We start from the raw sequence: 16091 nt of genomic DNA on the forward strand, positions 1-16091 counted from the left end.
CCTGGCGATTTTGTCCCCAGGATGTTACCAAATTTTGCAGATCTCCCAACTGGACCCCTTGAATTATTTTTCTTGCTTCCCCAACCAACTACCTCCCTTTGTGTGGGGGCAACGCGTGTGTCCTGTACCAAGCAGGTTCCAGTGGTCTTAAACTCAACGCATACACGTGCAAACACTCACCTGCACACATGCGCATATCCGCGCGTGCACACTCGCACTCACTTGCGTAGCTCCAGCCCGTAAGCAGGAGTCACGCACGCTATACCTGCAGCGCAGCAAGTCTTTACCTAATCTGCCAGTTTTACCCACGCAGCAAGTCTTTACCTAATCACCTTTCGGCCGCGCATCGCAAACGTAGCTGTAAGCGATGGAACCGCGCTGCATCCTCAGACCTTTGGAGCAGAGTGCACCTGGTGCGCGCTGGAGGTACAGATGGAGATTCAGGAGGAGAGAAGCGCTTTTATTTTATTTTTTTGTCTTTTTATTTTCTGCGCATTGATCTCAGAGCCGCCTGAATTATTGACGGGCAGCCAAACCCGCAGCTGCAGCGACCTGCTGTTAAAATGTGCTCGCCGCCCCCCCCAGCCGCAGCCTGTCCCCCCTGCTCCAACAGGGCCCAGCGCCTGCCTCCAGGCTCGATTTCATTAAATAATAATAATAATCATAATAAAAAACAGGAAACATCGAGTGCGTTCCTCATTTGCATTTTAAGTGATTGTGATGTTTTTTTTTTTTTTTTTTTTACATATTCCATTGATTTTTACAAAGAAGATTAGGAATAAAAGAGGCGTGACAAAAGCGGTCTCCGTACTGTATCAACGATTCCTTCTGAGGCTTCCTGCTCTTATTGTATCTGAAAACCGTAGAATGTGCTTCCCAAATATTTTTGACTATTTAATCGCAACCAGAAGCCCATAGGTTGGGGGAAAAGGATATAACGAAACTCAATAATTCCATCATGTAGGCTATGAAATGAAAAACGAAATCAAAATGAATCTTTTTTGCTTTGCTTCTTTTTTGTAAATCACCTATTAGAGAGGCCCTATCGAAGTCAGTGCGCTGTGTTAGGCTCCATACAGACCAACGGTGCTGATCTGGTTATAATCTGGCCACAGAACAAGCCTTGCTTAAATGAACACGCATCCAGTATGACAGGAAAAAGACTGTGCTTCAGGAAGGTGGAAAGAGACTGCGTGTAGCCTCCCTCCCTGTTTGAAAAAAGAACCAGTTACCCCAGATGGAGTTCAGTCTCCTGAGGTCTATTGCTGTTCTGCTGTGAATGTATATGGTTTCAGCACCATGGACAGCTGCATCAGTTTGAGCAGGCATGTCTAGCCTTTTGAGCTGCCTCCACTCCTGTCCCAAAAGTTCTCTGTAAGAGAGAGCAAGAGTGTGACATTGGGTAACCTCTTCCTTTGAAGTCCTGATGTGTGTGTGTGTGTGTGTGTGTCGGGGCAAGTGTTGTGTGTGTGTGTGTGTACTAGCGCATATGTGTGTGTGTGTGTGCTGCCGCATGTGTGTATGTGTATGTGTGTGTGTGTGTGTGTGTTTGGTGAAGTGTTTGTCTGTGTGTGTGCGAGTGTGAGTGAAGTGTGTACTGGCACATCTGTGTGCTGGCGCATCTGTGTGTGTGTGTGTACGTGTGTGTGTGTTGATGCATGTACGTGCGTATGTGTGTAATGAAGTGGGCTGGTAATGAAACGCCTTCATGAACACCAGATCCTGCAGATTACACTGCTGGTTTTTGAACGGGAGGCGAGCGGCGGTGTATTGCGGTGCAGGCATTGCAGACGGGCGCGGCGCGCAGGTGAGGGCAGGTGGGGGTTTCTCTGCACATCCTGCAGGATGCTCGGCGTGCAGCGGAAGCCCCCCCAGCCCCCCCCCCCCACCCCCGAGACCGGCTTCCTCTTGTGGGACCTCAGAAATAATTAGCGCCGTGGCGTAGAGGGCATGTTGGCTCTTGCAGCTTGTTCTTATCTGATGTGCGCAAGCCTGCAGAAGAACATCAGTTGAAAGCTAGCACAGGGAGGGAAGGGGCGTGCCCAGACCTTCTACATGTGCTGCAGCCGCATTGGAATAACCCTGCGAGGTACCTAATGAATCTACTGAAACTGCTAGTCTAATGTTTTAGGACCTCCAAAGAATATTACCTGCAATCAATTCAATTAAATCTAATAAGTTCCCTTAAATAATAGTGCTGTGTTGTAAAGGAATTTTTATTCATGGGAATAATGCTGGATTAAAATCCCTTTGGCACTAGGGAAGGGACATTGTGGCACAGAATCGCTGTTACTTAGCCTGAGCCGATGCCCTGTTGTTTTCGTATCGAGACACACGCTGGTGTTTTTCTTCCCATTGGGGAGTTTTTTTTTTTACCTCACCTTTTGGGGGCTCAGGCCTGGTTTTGGCCTAATTTTTCTTTTTCTGTTTTCTCTGTACAGTGTTTTTGAGACAGTGTCTCTGTAAAAAAGTGCTATATAAATAAAACTGGAGTGTGTGTGTGTGTGTGTGCATTTGCATGTGCCTGTGTGTGTTCAGGGTATCCCAAACTGGCTGTGTATTGCATCCTGAACATTGCTTTTGTTTTATTTTTTTAAACATTTTTTAAAAATGCGGCTTTCCTGGCAGTTTCGAATTCCAGTTGAATTCCAAGGCTCAGCTCAGAATCTGGACTAATAAAACAGGACAGCTATTATGACGCCTTGCTAATGGAAAACCAGACAGAGATGAGCATATTGATGTGTCGATGAGAACAGTTTTCGCTGTGAATTAAAACATTTATAAAACGAATTGCCAAATTATTGTCAGTTTACTTGGTCTCTAAGCATCTTCTCCTTTGGCAGCCATATTTGTTTGCTAAGCATCTGCCTCTTCAAACTGTTAGCCAACATCAGCAAATGTTGGCGGCAAAGAGAAAAATGCTTTAAGTTGGCGAACGTTAGCTAACGCCGGCCTTGCTGAATGAGCGTCTGCTGCTGTTCTGTTCTGTTTTTTATTTATTTATTATTGGGCTGGATGTGAAGGTCATCAGGTCAAGCCCCACCCCCATCCCTCACACTGCACCCCCCCTCCCCCCCATCCACCTGCACTGTGAGCTTTGTCAGAGGTCTGTAAGGCAATCCTGTTCCCCTGGACACTTTTATAGCCCCGAGGGCTTCTGCAGAAAATGGAGCTTCAAGGTGAAAGGCTGGAGGGAAGGTGAAATATGAAACACTATTGATCTGGGGGCTATTTTAAAGCTTTGTTAATAGCTAATGTATGAGGCTGCTGGAGGAAACAAAAAAAAGAAAAAAATCAAAGGCTGCTAGAGACTTTGTCATGCTGATCTGGTTATAATCTGGACATATTAATGTGTAAACTTAAACATTAGCAGAGGGTAGAGTGTGTAAACTTAAACATTAGCAGAGGGTAGAGTGTGTAAACTTTAAAATTAGCAGAAGGTAGAATGTGTAAACTTTAAAATAAGCAGAGGGTAGAGTATGTAAACTGTAAAACAAGGAGAGGGTAGAGTATGTAAACTGTAAAATAAGCAGAGGGTAGAGTGTGTAAACTGTAAAATAAGCAGAGGGTAGAGTGTGTAAACTGTAAAATAAGCAGAGGGTAGAGTGTGTAGACTGTAAAATAAGCAGAGGATAGAGTGTGTAAACTGTAAAATAAGCAGAGGGTAGAGTGTGTAAACTGTAAAATAAGCAGAGCGCAGAGTGTGTAAATTGTGAAGTAAGCAGAGGACGGAGTGTGCAAACTGCTTGGTGATGCCGTGTGGTTTACTGAGCAAACAAGTTATGTAACTACGATATAGAACTGAAAGTCTGCTGATCAGAACATCTTCCTTTTTCTTTTTCGTCCTTCCTGCAAATCCTGTTTAAAAGACAGTCTGAAATTTGCCCCTCCCAAGTTTTGTTCTTCACTGGCAGGGCTCGGGGGATTGGACTTGGTATCTGTCTCTGGGTCTCAAGGACAAAAAAAAACATAAGAGCATGAGCTGCTGTTGTCGCCTGATTGCAATCAAGTGACCCTGACGAGGTCTGGAACAGCTAATTATGAGAATGACAAGGTTCAGCTGCTTTAGACCCACTTTTGGCATGTCATTAGGGCCAATGTGAGGCCATTGCTCTCACTCTCTCTCTCTCTCTCTCTCTCTCTTTCCCTCTTTCTTTCCTTCTTTCACTTTCTCTCCCTTGCTCTCTTTGTCATATTGGCCAGGATGTCTATTACACTACAAAGAAAATTTTTTTCTTGCACTCTCTCTTTCTCTGTTAGTCAGGACATCATTACATTGCAAAGGGAAGGTTCTAGAACTCTCACTATTTCTCTCGCACTCTCTCTCTCTCTCACTCTGTGTTAGTCAGGACATCATTACACTATGAAGAGAAGGTTCTAGAAATCTCCTCTCTCTCTCTCTCTTTCTCTGTTAGTTAGGAAATCATTACATTACAAAGAGAATGTTCTAGAGCTCTCCCCCCTCTCTCTCTTTCTCTGTTAGTCAGGACATCATTACATTACAAAGAGAATGTTCTAGAGCTCTCCCCCCTCTTTCTCTCTCTGTTAGTCAGGACATCATTATACTACAAAGAGAATATTCTAGATTTCTCCTCTCTCTCTTGCTCTCTCTCTCTCTCTCTCTCTCTCTCTCTCTCTCTCTCTCTCTCTCTGTCTCTCTCTGTCTCACACGCTTCCCCTCTCTGTCTCTGTTGCATTGCACCGTGTGTGCTGTCCGGTCAGCTTGGTGAAGGTTTTGTGTTTTGGGACTTTCCTGAGCCTGTGCGCACGCTGATGTCACGGTGATGGCCGTGCTTTGAGGGCAGGTGCGAAGGCTCTGTGGCCGCGGCGCGGGTCCGGCTGCGATGAGACGCACTGCCTCTGGCCACTAGGGCGAGGCGCGGGGCCCCCCCGACAGCCCGAAAAAGCAAAGGAGCACAAAGCGACACCCGAGATGAAACGACAGAGAACGGGCTGACAGTGAGCTGTCGGAGGAAATAAATCCGTCGTGACTGAGCGTAATGTGAAAGCGAGTCCATTTCCCCCCCCCGCTCTCGTTCTCCCCTGTTCACTGAGCCTTCTCACGCTTACATATACCCTTCCCCAAGCAACCTCCCTCCTTAAAAATCGGGCCGCTGTGTTTATGAGATGAAAGGAGTTTTTTTTCCCCATTCTGTTGATGCATTTCAGGTGGTTCTAACGCTGCCCATGAACCCCCCCCCACCCCCCCACCCCAACACCCCTGCCAGCCCCTGGTGGGTTTTCGGTCTATGTTTTGGACATTTACGCGCTTCCTCATCAGAACTAGGTGGAAGACTCGACAGTGCAGCTCCCTCTCGGAAAAGCGACCTTGAAAACGACCTTCCTCAGCGGACCTTCCTTGACGGAACGCGCCGACAGCCGCCCAGCATTGAAGCCCGCAGATCAGATATCCGGGGGGGGGGGGACAGCCTGTCGATTTCTCGTAGGAACACACGCTTCAGTTGCGGGTGATAAACAAGCATTTGCCATCGCGATATCCGAAAGATTTCATAACCGAGAGCAGTGCGGAGAACGGCTTGGGATCTCGCTAACAGCTTCAGTGTTTTTCCACTGGCTTTCTACGGGCTTGAAGTACAGACTCCTCGGTCTCGTATATCCATTATAAATTAGGCCGTTTTTAGACTTTGCATGAAAAAAAACAGCAATCTTAAGGGAAGGGCGAGGTCAAAAAGCAATCACGCTGTCTCCTCCAGAGCCTGCGTAAGACCATAAAGCGCGGCACGAGATCGGGTCTCGCCCCGGGGTCGCTGTAATTAATATATTGTTGTGTTAATCCTCGTAGCCGGGGGTGATTTTGGAATGTCTGCAGCAAGCCTGTCTGTGGATTCATTTCTTTACCCCTGAGCTGAGCTCGGTTAAGCCAGCGGCCTCTTCATAAGTCCATGATCAAGGTCCTGGTGGGAAGTGTGTTCAAGAGGCGTGACAACCACCCTGCCCAATTTCAGTCTGCCATGTATTAGAGTTAGAGCTCCCGCTTTGGTTTCGCTGTTATGGAGGGCACAGTGCACCATAAACTTTAGTTATGTTTAAGGTGGCTGAAGGTCGACCGAAGGTTTTGTTGGCACTGATAAGGGAAATAAATTTAAAAGAAGGGACATCAGGAACCGATTTAGGAGAGCGGCTTGCGAGAACTCATTTAAAATATTTTTATTTATTTATGTGAAGGCAGTTTTACTTGTCAACATTGATCAGCGATGCCATATTTCTTTTCTATTTAGGTTTTTTTTTCTTTAAAAAAAAAAAAGGATTTCAGGGCACACTGAACTACGGGTCCAAAGTGTTGGCCTAATGTCTGTAAGTGCGTTTGGCCGTAGGGAGGAGACACAGCTAAGACCGAGAGATGGACGGGTCTGTCTTTCTGTCTTAGCGACTGGAGGAAAGTGACGGTGGGATGGGGAGCGCCGTGGCTGTCGTAGGCACAGCGATTCTCAGGGCTCTGGTGGGAAATCAGCTTCCTGGCAGCTCCTGTAATTAGTTCTGCCTGCTATCAAACGGAGGGGCTACTAATTAGCGACGGGACGAAAAAAAGGGGGGGGGGGGGAAATCTGTATTTCTCACGACTGTTCTGTCGGGCCCGTGGAACAAAAAGGAGAAAAAAGACGGGGATTTTTTTTGTTTATCGTCCTGCTGAAGTCAGCATTCAGACTGTGTTGCCAGGCTGGCAGATCCTTTCCAAATATTGAAGGTTTGAAATATTCATGGAGGAAGTAAAAGTGAAAACATTCCCCATATTATATCAGCCAAGGATATGCGGGTAATTTATAAAGAAAGTTTGAGATGCAGTGTGAAGTCTTAAACTTGAATTGGAATAAAGTGCAAATGGGGGGATTTTTGTAAGGGGAGCGGTATTCCCTGGCATCTGGCAGCCCTGCTTTTCTGACAGCAGAGTCAGTCGGGCGGTGATGGGAGCGGCGGAGGCGCGTGGCAGCAGACGCTGCGGCTCGTGTCTTAGATCCGTCCCAGGACGCCTCTCGCGTTCAGACGCAGGGCGACAGCCTGTGCGATCGGGCAGGGGGAGGGGGGGGGCTCTCAACCCCCCCCCCAGAAAACTGCTGTGCTCTGTTGTCGGAACAGGCCAGCCTCATCAGTCAGTCAGTCGGACACGGTCACTGGAAATTTGGATTTGCAGACAGACCAACAGCACAAGCTCGCAGGAGTATATATATTTATATATATTTATTGAATATAATATATATACAGTTTAAAAAAGGGCATCGATTATTTAAGAGGCCCACTGGGCACATAAAACCTCCTTGGTTATATACCGCACAAAACTGAGGTCTAAAGTGCGGTGTGCAGGCTACAAATAGTTGCATGGATAGAATATAATAAACAAGCTTCAATGATAAATATGAGTGCAGTGCACTGTTCATATTTAAAGGGATTTTTTAATCTTTCCTTTAGCAATGTAGGTTTTTGGGAGAGATTAAATCAAGTCAATTTTATTTGTATAGAGCTTTTTACAGAGAACTCTCACAAAGATGCTTTACAGAATGGCAAAAAGAGCAAAAAACAGAGCAAAAGAGCAAAAAACCAGACCTGAACTCCGGAATAAGCAAGCACAGAATGCTCAAATGGTGATGAGAAAAAAACTCCCTGATGCAAAGACATCTCGGGAGGAACTCGGCTATAGACGGGGAGCCCATCCTCCACTGGCTGTCCTGGAGATGCGGGGGCGGGAATGAAAGAGTATAGCGCTTTTTGTCCTCCCTCAGCGAAATTGAATATAGTGAACTTGTATTGTAATACATATTGTCAAGATGAGGCAACACTACCAGATATGTGGGAAAAGGTACAGATTGCCACTTTATGATGTTATATTATATATTTTAAAAATATAAACTGCTGTGAAATATGTGCATGGTTCGATGTTATATAAGTTCTGTGACTCCACATATTTCCACGAGGGCCAGGAAGTCTGAACCTGGATTGGGATGGTAACGGCTAAAACTCTCAATGGAGTGGGTGGTTGCAGTCATGGGATGGCACTTGCTTGCTTGTCAAACATCTCGGAGATGGCAGAGTGCAGATTCCCGCCAATCTGGCAGCCCTATCAGGCAAATATGTGCCTCATGGAATACTGTAAAGCAGAGGTGTCAAACTGAATTCCAATGGGGCTGCAGTGTCTGCTGGTTTTTGTGGTTTCCTTTCAATCAGCTGCTATTTAAGGCTTTGAGAACAAGTTGTGTGAATTCCTTAGCCAATCAATTACTTAAATGAACCACTGGTGCTGAGAACACCACAAAAACCAGCAGACACTGCAACCCTCCAGGACTGGAGTTTGACACCTGTGCTGTAAAGTCTTGACAAACCAACAAAGCAATGAAACAAGTAAGTATTGCCAGTTCTATCAGAGAGGCACCCAGAGCATCATACCAATGAGAACCAATCACCAGAGACCATTACAGATCACGCTATGGGTAGCTAAATTTCCCAATCCATACATTATTTTCATTTTAAATGATCTTAGTGGGTCAGTTAAATGTGATTGTGTAACCAGCCTCTACTTCACCATCCTACAAAAGGGCAAAAAAAAACTGAAACGAAAACAGCACTATGGGGTTCAGGGTTATCATGCTCCATTTCAGTTTGTGACCAGTCTCTCACCTACATCAAATGGGGCCTCGCCAAAATGGTGCTCCCCGCCACTTCGATCCCTCGGGAAGAGGCGTTTTCACGCTGTTCCCGGACAAAAGAGAGCGAACCAATTAGCGGCAGCCGAGCGCAAGCTGAGGAGCCGGAGGTCGCGACGCGGAGCGTTATAATCACCGAAAGTGGCTCACGGCCTTTCGGGGACACAACGTATTTATCGATCAAGAGGCGCCGAAGTGGCAATAGCCGCAATTTACCACGCCACCTCCAATTTAACCGCAGCATTTCTGGAGACTGAAATCAGGTCAACAACATAATAGCGGTGCTTTGTAGACATGCGGTGACTCTTGTGTAGCTACAGCACCTGTGACCTAATAGGTACAATTTAATGTACCTTTTAAAAAAAAAAAGTTGCTCAAGAAGAGTCTTTCGGTACCCCATGGTCTCTCTGTTGCTGAGATACAAAACAAACTTGTAACGTCTAAGAAGACTGTATAGCCTATAATTAATTGTCTATGAATACTATCGTGTTCCAGTTAAGTGGAACTGTACTTTTTTAATCATTATTTTTAACTGGGGTGGTCTCATTTGTCTTATCAAACTCAAAGCTATTGTGCTAGAATACTTTGGATATGCCTGGCATGTGAAATTAAATGTTATATCTGAATATAGGTGTGTATGTGTGCCAGTGTCTATTTATGTATGTTTTTAAATCATTTCAGAATCTCTAAACATCAAAATGAGTAAACTTTTGGAATCCATGAAAGTGCTATGAAATATGTCATTTGTCCTCTGGTCTTGGCAACTTGTGTTTTTCCTTCTCTTAACTGTTGTTGGTCCACAAGATGCATTAGTACATATGATTTACTAGTAGCCTTAGGGTTTATCTGACCTAGGATTTTTAAAGGGAACTGTGGATGTTTAAAGGCACATTCAGTTCTGTTTGTCCCTGGATGATAATGTAGTGGCAGTGCTAATCAGACCACATGAAACTTGTGCATAATGATTTCTCTTTTAAGTGTGCAATGTCAGACATGAGTAGGGTTATTTGTAATGTGCAACATCCTTTCTGCACAATTTTACAAGAGCAGCCTTGCTATTATGAGTTTATGAATGTCTCTTTCTCTGGGAGGTTGCAGTGTTTCTGCATCCTTATCTCTCAGTGACAAAAATGGCCTAAAGACTCTGGAACAGCCTCCGACACTATTCCATTGATTTTTTTGCAAGAATCCTGCAAACTAGCTCAGATCCGAACAAAGGAAGGAGGCAGGAGAGACAAGACTGGTGAAAAAAAAGAAAACAAATAAACTTGCCAAGAAAAAAAATCTGTTACTGAGTAAAGTCCGCACGGTACGAAACAATGGGTAACGAATGACTGTTTCTGTAACAGGGAGTTATGAGCTTCTTCATCACTTCTTCATGAAATTCCCATCAAAGCTTAAATCACCTTGTCAGAGCACTAAGAGAGATGTATTCCTCTGCCTACCTCCTGTTCCAAAGCAGGCCTGAGCAAAGATCCAAGCTGTCCCTGAGTATGAGTTCAGAAGGTGGGGCAGCAGCTGAAGTCTAATAAGGCCAAGGTGTACTTAAGTTCAGTGGTCTGATTGGTCAGTCGCAGTGTCACCTGGGAGGCGCGCCACCCTTGCATAGTCCAGAGCAGAGAGCGAGGCAAAGCATCGTTCTGCTTGGTTGCGTAAGCCTTGCAAACAGTTGCACCATCTGTAAAGTCAGGGCTGTCTGTCCAGAGGGAAGATGAGGGATGATTGGCAGCCCTCTAAGGCTTTATTTCACTCATACGTTGTGTGAAACTTTATGAAACACAAGGATGAATGATGACACTGCTGACCAGGGCCTTCGTGGGGAAAAGCCAGAAAAAAGTAACCAATCCCATCTTTCAATTTGAGAGCTTTATTGTAATATGGAGTCCCTTATGAAAGAACCTCCTATTCTTATAGTAGCCCCATCCCATGGGAAACAGTGGTAACCCGAGTGACAGTAACTATGCTGATGAAGGGTTGAATAGAGCCTGAATTTGTGAATGATGGTACCTATGGAATTGGGTGGCCCTTTCATCTTTGGAAGGAATGTTAGCATCATGTCAGCGCAGCCTGGACAATTATATTTCAGCCTATAAGACCCTTTCTTTTGCTCTTCTAGTTGTGCTGTCCTATGGGAACCTGTGATGACCTTGTTGGTCATCTAGAGGTGACAGTGCTCTTGTGACCGCGATTGATTTTGCTGACCACGTTTCTTCACAGCATAACAGAATCTGAGTACTAATGCCTCTTCTGGTGTAAAAAAAAAAAGTAAAAGTCTTGTGAAGTTAGGTGGCAGTGGTGGACACACATGCTGCCTGCCCTAAGTGTTAGCCAGCGCTAAGACCTATGCTAATGTGACCTTATATAACTGCTGACTTAGTGGTGAGATTAACATCCACGGCATCACCAAAATACACTTGCGAGTCCTGCACAAGAAGTGTGGATCAGATCAGAGTTTGTGTGGCCAGACCCACAGTCTCACAACTTCAAGTCATCATTTTTTCTATTTCACATTAGTAATACATTTGAAGGAAGTTGTTTTTGGTTCTGTAATGTAATGGTTAGTGAGCCAAGCTGATTTTACCTTTGTGGGCCGGTCGTTCTCATCTGATGTGATAGGATGGGACAGGTACCTCATGTTTGGCCGTATTCATTCTTAAGAGGAAGCAGTCATCTCCCTTGAACAGGGCTGCCCAAACCCTGTTCCTGGAGATCTACCGTCCTGTAAGTTTTCATTTCAACCATAACGTAGCGCACCGCATTGAACAGCTATACTTGTCATTGAGCTGCTAATTATCATAATCAGGTGTGCCAAATTAGGGTTAGAATGCTAATCTGCAGGACAGTAGATCTCCAGTAACAGGGTTGGGCAGCAGAACAGCAACCCGCACAGGTGAAGCAGTTGTTAGGGGTAGCAGAAGCAATGTTTTATGAATACAGAGAACTCGTCAATCAACTAATTTAGAGAAACGTGGAGAGACAGATGGATCATTTTTCAGATGGATAATTTCCGTCTCCACTTGAATAATTTCTGAATGATTTTGCAAAGAGAACATGCGTGCTGATAGTCTCCACGTGGCCATTTCCACTGTTTAGCATTCGATTCTCGTTCATGCTATCAGACTCCACGCGTGTCACACGCTATTCAGGGTGCTGCCCACTCCGTGTGGATAAACTGGTGCGTTAAGTCGGCCATCCATAAAAAATAATGAAAGATGGGACTCGGGCTTAAACCCCTGTGTGGCTGTTCCGTAGCCATACGAGGTAGATGTGCGGTTGTAGTGGGAGACAGATGGAGTCATGACAACACAGTATGGTAAGGATTTTTAATCATTATAAATGTGCTTAGAGCTTAACTGGAGGCAGCTGGACATTTCAGGGGTTTTTTTCCTTTTTTAACTTTTTTTTTCTGCGTGTCGTTTTTCTGTTGAAGGAAGTGGAACCGCGGAAATCCTGTCTGCAGCTGCTAAAGCATATTCTGGACTTTAACTCAGGATGATTTTCCTAGAGATATGCGTGGCATCACTCATTCCAGGAAAGAGGAAAGGGCGTGGAGAGGGTGAAAGGAAGGAGGGGGTGAGAGGAGGAGGGGAGGTGGAGGAAAAGCAGGGAATTAATCTGCTGCTCTGCATGCTGGATCCAGCCTAGTTATACAAGTTGGGGGTGGCAGGAGGCCCAGGTCAGGGCCTGCTCATAGCCTCCCCCTGCTCATAACTGGCCTCCTGCTCATAGCCTCCCCCTGCTCATAACTGGCCTCCTGCTCATAGCCTCCCCCTGCTCATAACTGGCCTCCTGCTCATAGCCTCCTCCTGCTCATAACTGGCCTCCTGCTCATACCCCTCCTGCTCATACTGGCCTCCTGCTCATAGCCTCCTCCTGCTCATATACTGGCCTCCTGCTCATAGCCTCCTTCTGCTCATAACCCACCTCCTGCTCATAGCCTCCTCCTGCTCATAACCCACCTCCTGCTCATAACTGGCCTCCTGCTCATAACTGGCCTCCTGCTCATAGCCTCCTTCTGCTCATCACTGGCCTCCTGCTCATAGCCTCCTCCTGCTCATAACTGGCCTCCTGCTCATAACTCACCTCCTGCTCATAGCCTCCTCCTGCTCATCACTGGCCTCCTGCTCATAGCCTCCTCCTGCTCATCACTGGCCTCCTGCTCATAGCCTCCTTATGCTCATAACTGGCCTCCTGCTCATAGCCTCCTCCTGCTCATCACTGGCCTCCTGCTCATAGCCTCCTCCTGCTCATAACCCACCTCCTGCTCATAGCCTCCTTCTGCTCATAACTGGCCTCCTGCTCATAGCCTCCTCCAGCAAGAGGATAAGGGGTCTGTCATAAATCCACCCCACCCACTCACCTTCCCTAGCCCCCTCCAGAGGTCAGGGGCTCGTCTTTATTAGAGTGAGAAGGGGAGAGAACAGAGGAGAGATAAAGATAGAAGGGGAGAGATAAAGAGAGCGGGATGGAGTAGAAGAGTGGTAGGGCAGCTGTAGGAGCTGAAGAAAAGGAGAGAGAATGATACTGCGATAGGGATGGAAAGAGAATAACTGCATGAGGGGGCGGGAGAGTGAGAAGAGAGAGAGAGGTAGAAAGAGAATGAGAGAATACAGAGGAAAGAGAGAGAAAGAATGCAGGTTGTGCTGGGGCCGAGGTGATGGCTTTAGACTCTAAACCGCGAGCGGTGAACTTCGAAGACATTGCTAGCGCATAAGCCGCGCCGTTTATAGCGCTAATAAGGCTCAATTACCGCCAAATGTAGCCCGTGGCATTTGACCGGGCTGTATCCCGGCCATGTGAGGTGTGCGCAGGGCTCAGCTAAGCTAAGCTAAACGCCGTCTCCGCGCACTATAAGCTAAGAGGCCTTCTGCGGAGCGCGGGTCTGGTGCTCATAGCTTGGGCTCTCCTGCGTATGAGATGGGCAATGGCGACCATTTTGTTTTAAAAAAAATCAGTAATAACACATTTATTTATTAATTCTTATTAACCATTCTTATTGTAATTATAGTTATTTTTGTTTGTTTTGTCTTTTTGTCTTACGTTTTTGTCACCAGCGATTTGGAGTCTGAAGATGAGGCTGTTTTAGATGAATGAGGTTTTTTTTGGTTGTGAAAAATACCACTCTTTGAATTTTTTTTTTTTGTTAACAAGGAGCTGTCTTTGTACTTGTGAGCTGTCTCTCCGACACTAGTTAACACCTGCTTGTAGCAGCAGGCAGCTATCATACATCAGATATTTTAGGCATCTCAGTGAAGGGAGGGACTCAAAACACATTTCCCCAGCGTGCTCATGTGAGGCGAAGGGTCTCTACTGAGGATGGTTAAATATGGCACGGGCCCATGCATTCCGAGCTGACGTGCCTGCTGCCGTAACTCCAAAAATGGAACACAAATACGGAATCAGAGTTTGCTGTCTCCCCATCTGATGAGCAGATTTTATGGCAGTGATTGCTATTGCGAGTTGTCGAAAAAAGTGCTGATCAAAGCAAATGGCTGATTCCGAGCTCATGCCACTGTTAGCGTTCACAAACTGAGATGCGCTGGGTGATTCCCGGTTTTACAGTTTTAATGTGTAACTGCTACACAGCTGCAAACTATTACAGTACTTGATGATGTGCACTTTCGCAATGTTGACTAGAATTCGGTTGAAAGTGTTACCGAATACGGTACATGATTCCATCCTCACGTCAGTGGTGACACTCAGACTTTTGTTTCCTGGACATGTAATCAGGAAGTTGCCTACATGGAGTAGGTTAAATTAGGGCGCTTTAATTATTTATTACCGTGGGCCCTGATTCTTTATAAACATGGTGCGCATAGGCCTGGGCATTTCCACAAGCAACAGCATCACTGCGCATTTGAGTAAACCTTAGAAGCAGACACCCTGGATTAAACGTCACTCGTCCCTTGTCCTGCTGGGCTGAGCTGAGCTATCCTGACCCTGAGGAAGACGTTTCTGCGCTGGTCTCAGCCTCTCGGCCCACAGACGAGGCTCTCTGGAAATCTCACGCCAATCCAGCCCCGTTTGCAGCGATCCTCGTTGTCGACGATGTTGTTACTGTTTTAATTTTTTAGTCTTTTGTTTCTCCGTTATTGCCTGTGGCGTCTGTCTGCACCGCATCACGATAACGTATCTGTCTGTTGTTGTCTTCTCATCTGCCTTCGATAGTACAGCATGCTTCACATCTGTTGTCTTTTTGTCTTTTTTTTCTTTTCCCTTCCTTTCTTTCTCTGCGAAGACGACTCCTGAGCCTGTGGAGGATGAGAACAAGCTGTCGGTAGGTTTCTGTGGCTTTCCTTCTACCTGGATACCCGTGTCTGCGTGTTTCATGTGAACAGTCTCTCCCTAACCACCCCCCAAAACACTCATCAGTCCAGTCCTCATCTCCGTGTGCCTGAGTCAGATCCAATCCAATCAATGTAGCCAAGGAATTAAAATGGCTTGTTTTCCTTTTGTAGAATCATGTCCTAGATTGTAGTTCATATTTGTTCTCTTGTTACCGAGATACCACAGACGCAGTGTAACCTATGAAGCAAAAACTTCAAACAAGATACATTCAGCTTTCTGTTCCTGGGGACCAGGACTTTTTAAAAATGTTTTCCGCAGACAGAACTGATTATGAAACGTATAAATAATATGTATTGTACATGGGAGCAAAGCAGATGCCATTATGAAATATGCTATTACTTACTGTAGTCTTTGTGTTCTCCTGGCTGTGACCTATTAAGGATACAGTGGTTTTGACATGGATAGTTTTACAACAATGTTTATGTAAGAAGTACGCCAATATGCCTGGGGGAACAGGGCTAGCAAAAAACGAATATTTTGTATGTCAGGTTATTATTGAGCTGGAGCAGGGAGTCAGGCTTGTTTTGGGAGGCGATGCACATTTTCAGAGGAAATGTTTGCAGCCCAGCATAGTTCAGACTGAATGTAGAAACACTGTGTTAAACTGCAAAGTAGAACGGGATGCTTGTTATCAGTCAAGAAAGAGAGAGGGAGAGAGCAAGAAAGCTGAGAAACAGGGAGAGAAAGAGAGAAAGAGAGACAGAAAGAGAGAGCTGAGAGAGACCGAGAGAGAAAGAGAGACAAAGAGAGAGCTGAGAGACAGAGGGAAAGAGTGAGAGAGAGAGCTAAGAGACAGAGAGAGATTTTTTATTGTGCAGCCTTGCCCAGTGACGCCCCTCCCCCCGCCCCCCCGCCCCCCACCCACCTGAGAGGCGTGTGAATCAGCATCATCAGTCAGGGGCCCCTCCAGCTCCAGATTGAGCCGCCAAAACCCAGCGGGCGACACGTGGCGGAAGTGTTTAGAGCAGCTGCCTCCCGTCTGTGAGCTAACACCCCCTGCCCCCCCGCCCCCCTCCCTCCACCCAGCCCCTTCTGAGGTGTGAGGCTTTTGGTGGCGATTTGCCACAGCTCCTGGCACCCCCTAAGGCT

The 16091-nt window shown here is 46.1% G+C and overlaps 1 protein-coding gene across 5 annotated transcripts in view; it reads left to right on the forward strand.

Annotated features, from left to right (window-relative positions):
• LOC135259486 (sodium/potassium/calcium exchanger 2-like) overlaps positions 1-16091 on the forward strand; it is a 70070-nt gene that overhangs the window by 17121 nt on the left and 36858 nt on the right. For 3 of the 5 annotated variants that reach the window (XM_064343953.1, XM_064343955.1, XM_064343956.1), the window contains exon 3: positions 14893-14931. The exons of the other annotated variants lie outside the window; for them this stretch is intronic. In XM_064343953.1, coding sequence (XP_064200023.1) covers positions 14893-14931 — 39 coding nt within the window. The remainder of the gene's footprint in view (positions 1-14892; positions 14932-16091) is intronic. 5 annotated transcript variants of the gene reach the window in all.

The sequence above is a fragment of the Anguilla rostrata genome, chromosome 7, assembly GCF_018555375.3.
Source record: "Anguilla rostrata isolate EN2019 chromosome 7, ASM1855537v3, whole genome shotgun sequence".
In the NCBI taxonomy this organism is placed as follows: domain Eukaryota; kingdom Metazoa; phylum Chordata; class Actinopteri; order Anguilliformes; family Anguillidae; genus Anguilla; species Anguilla rostrata.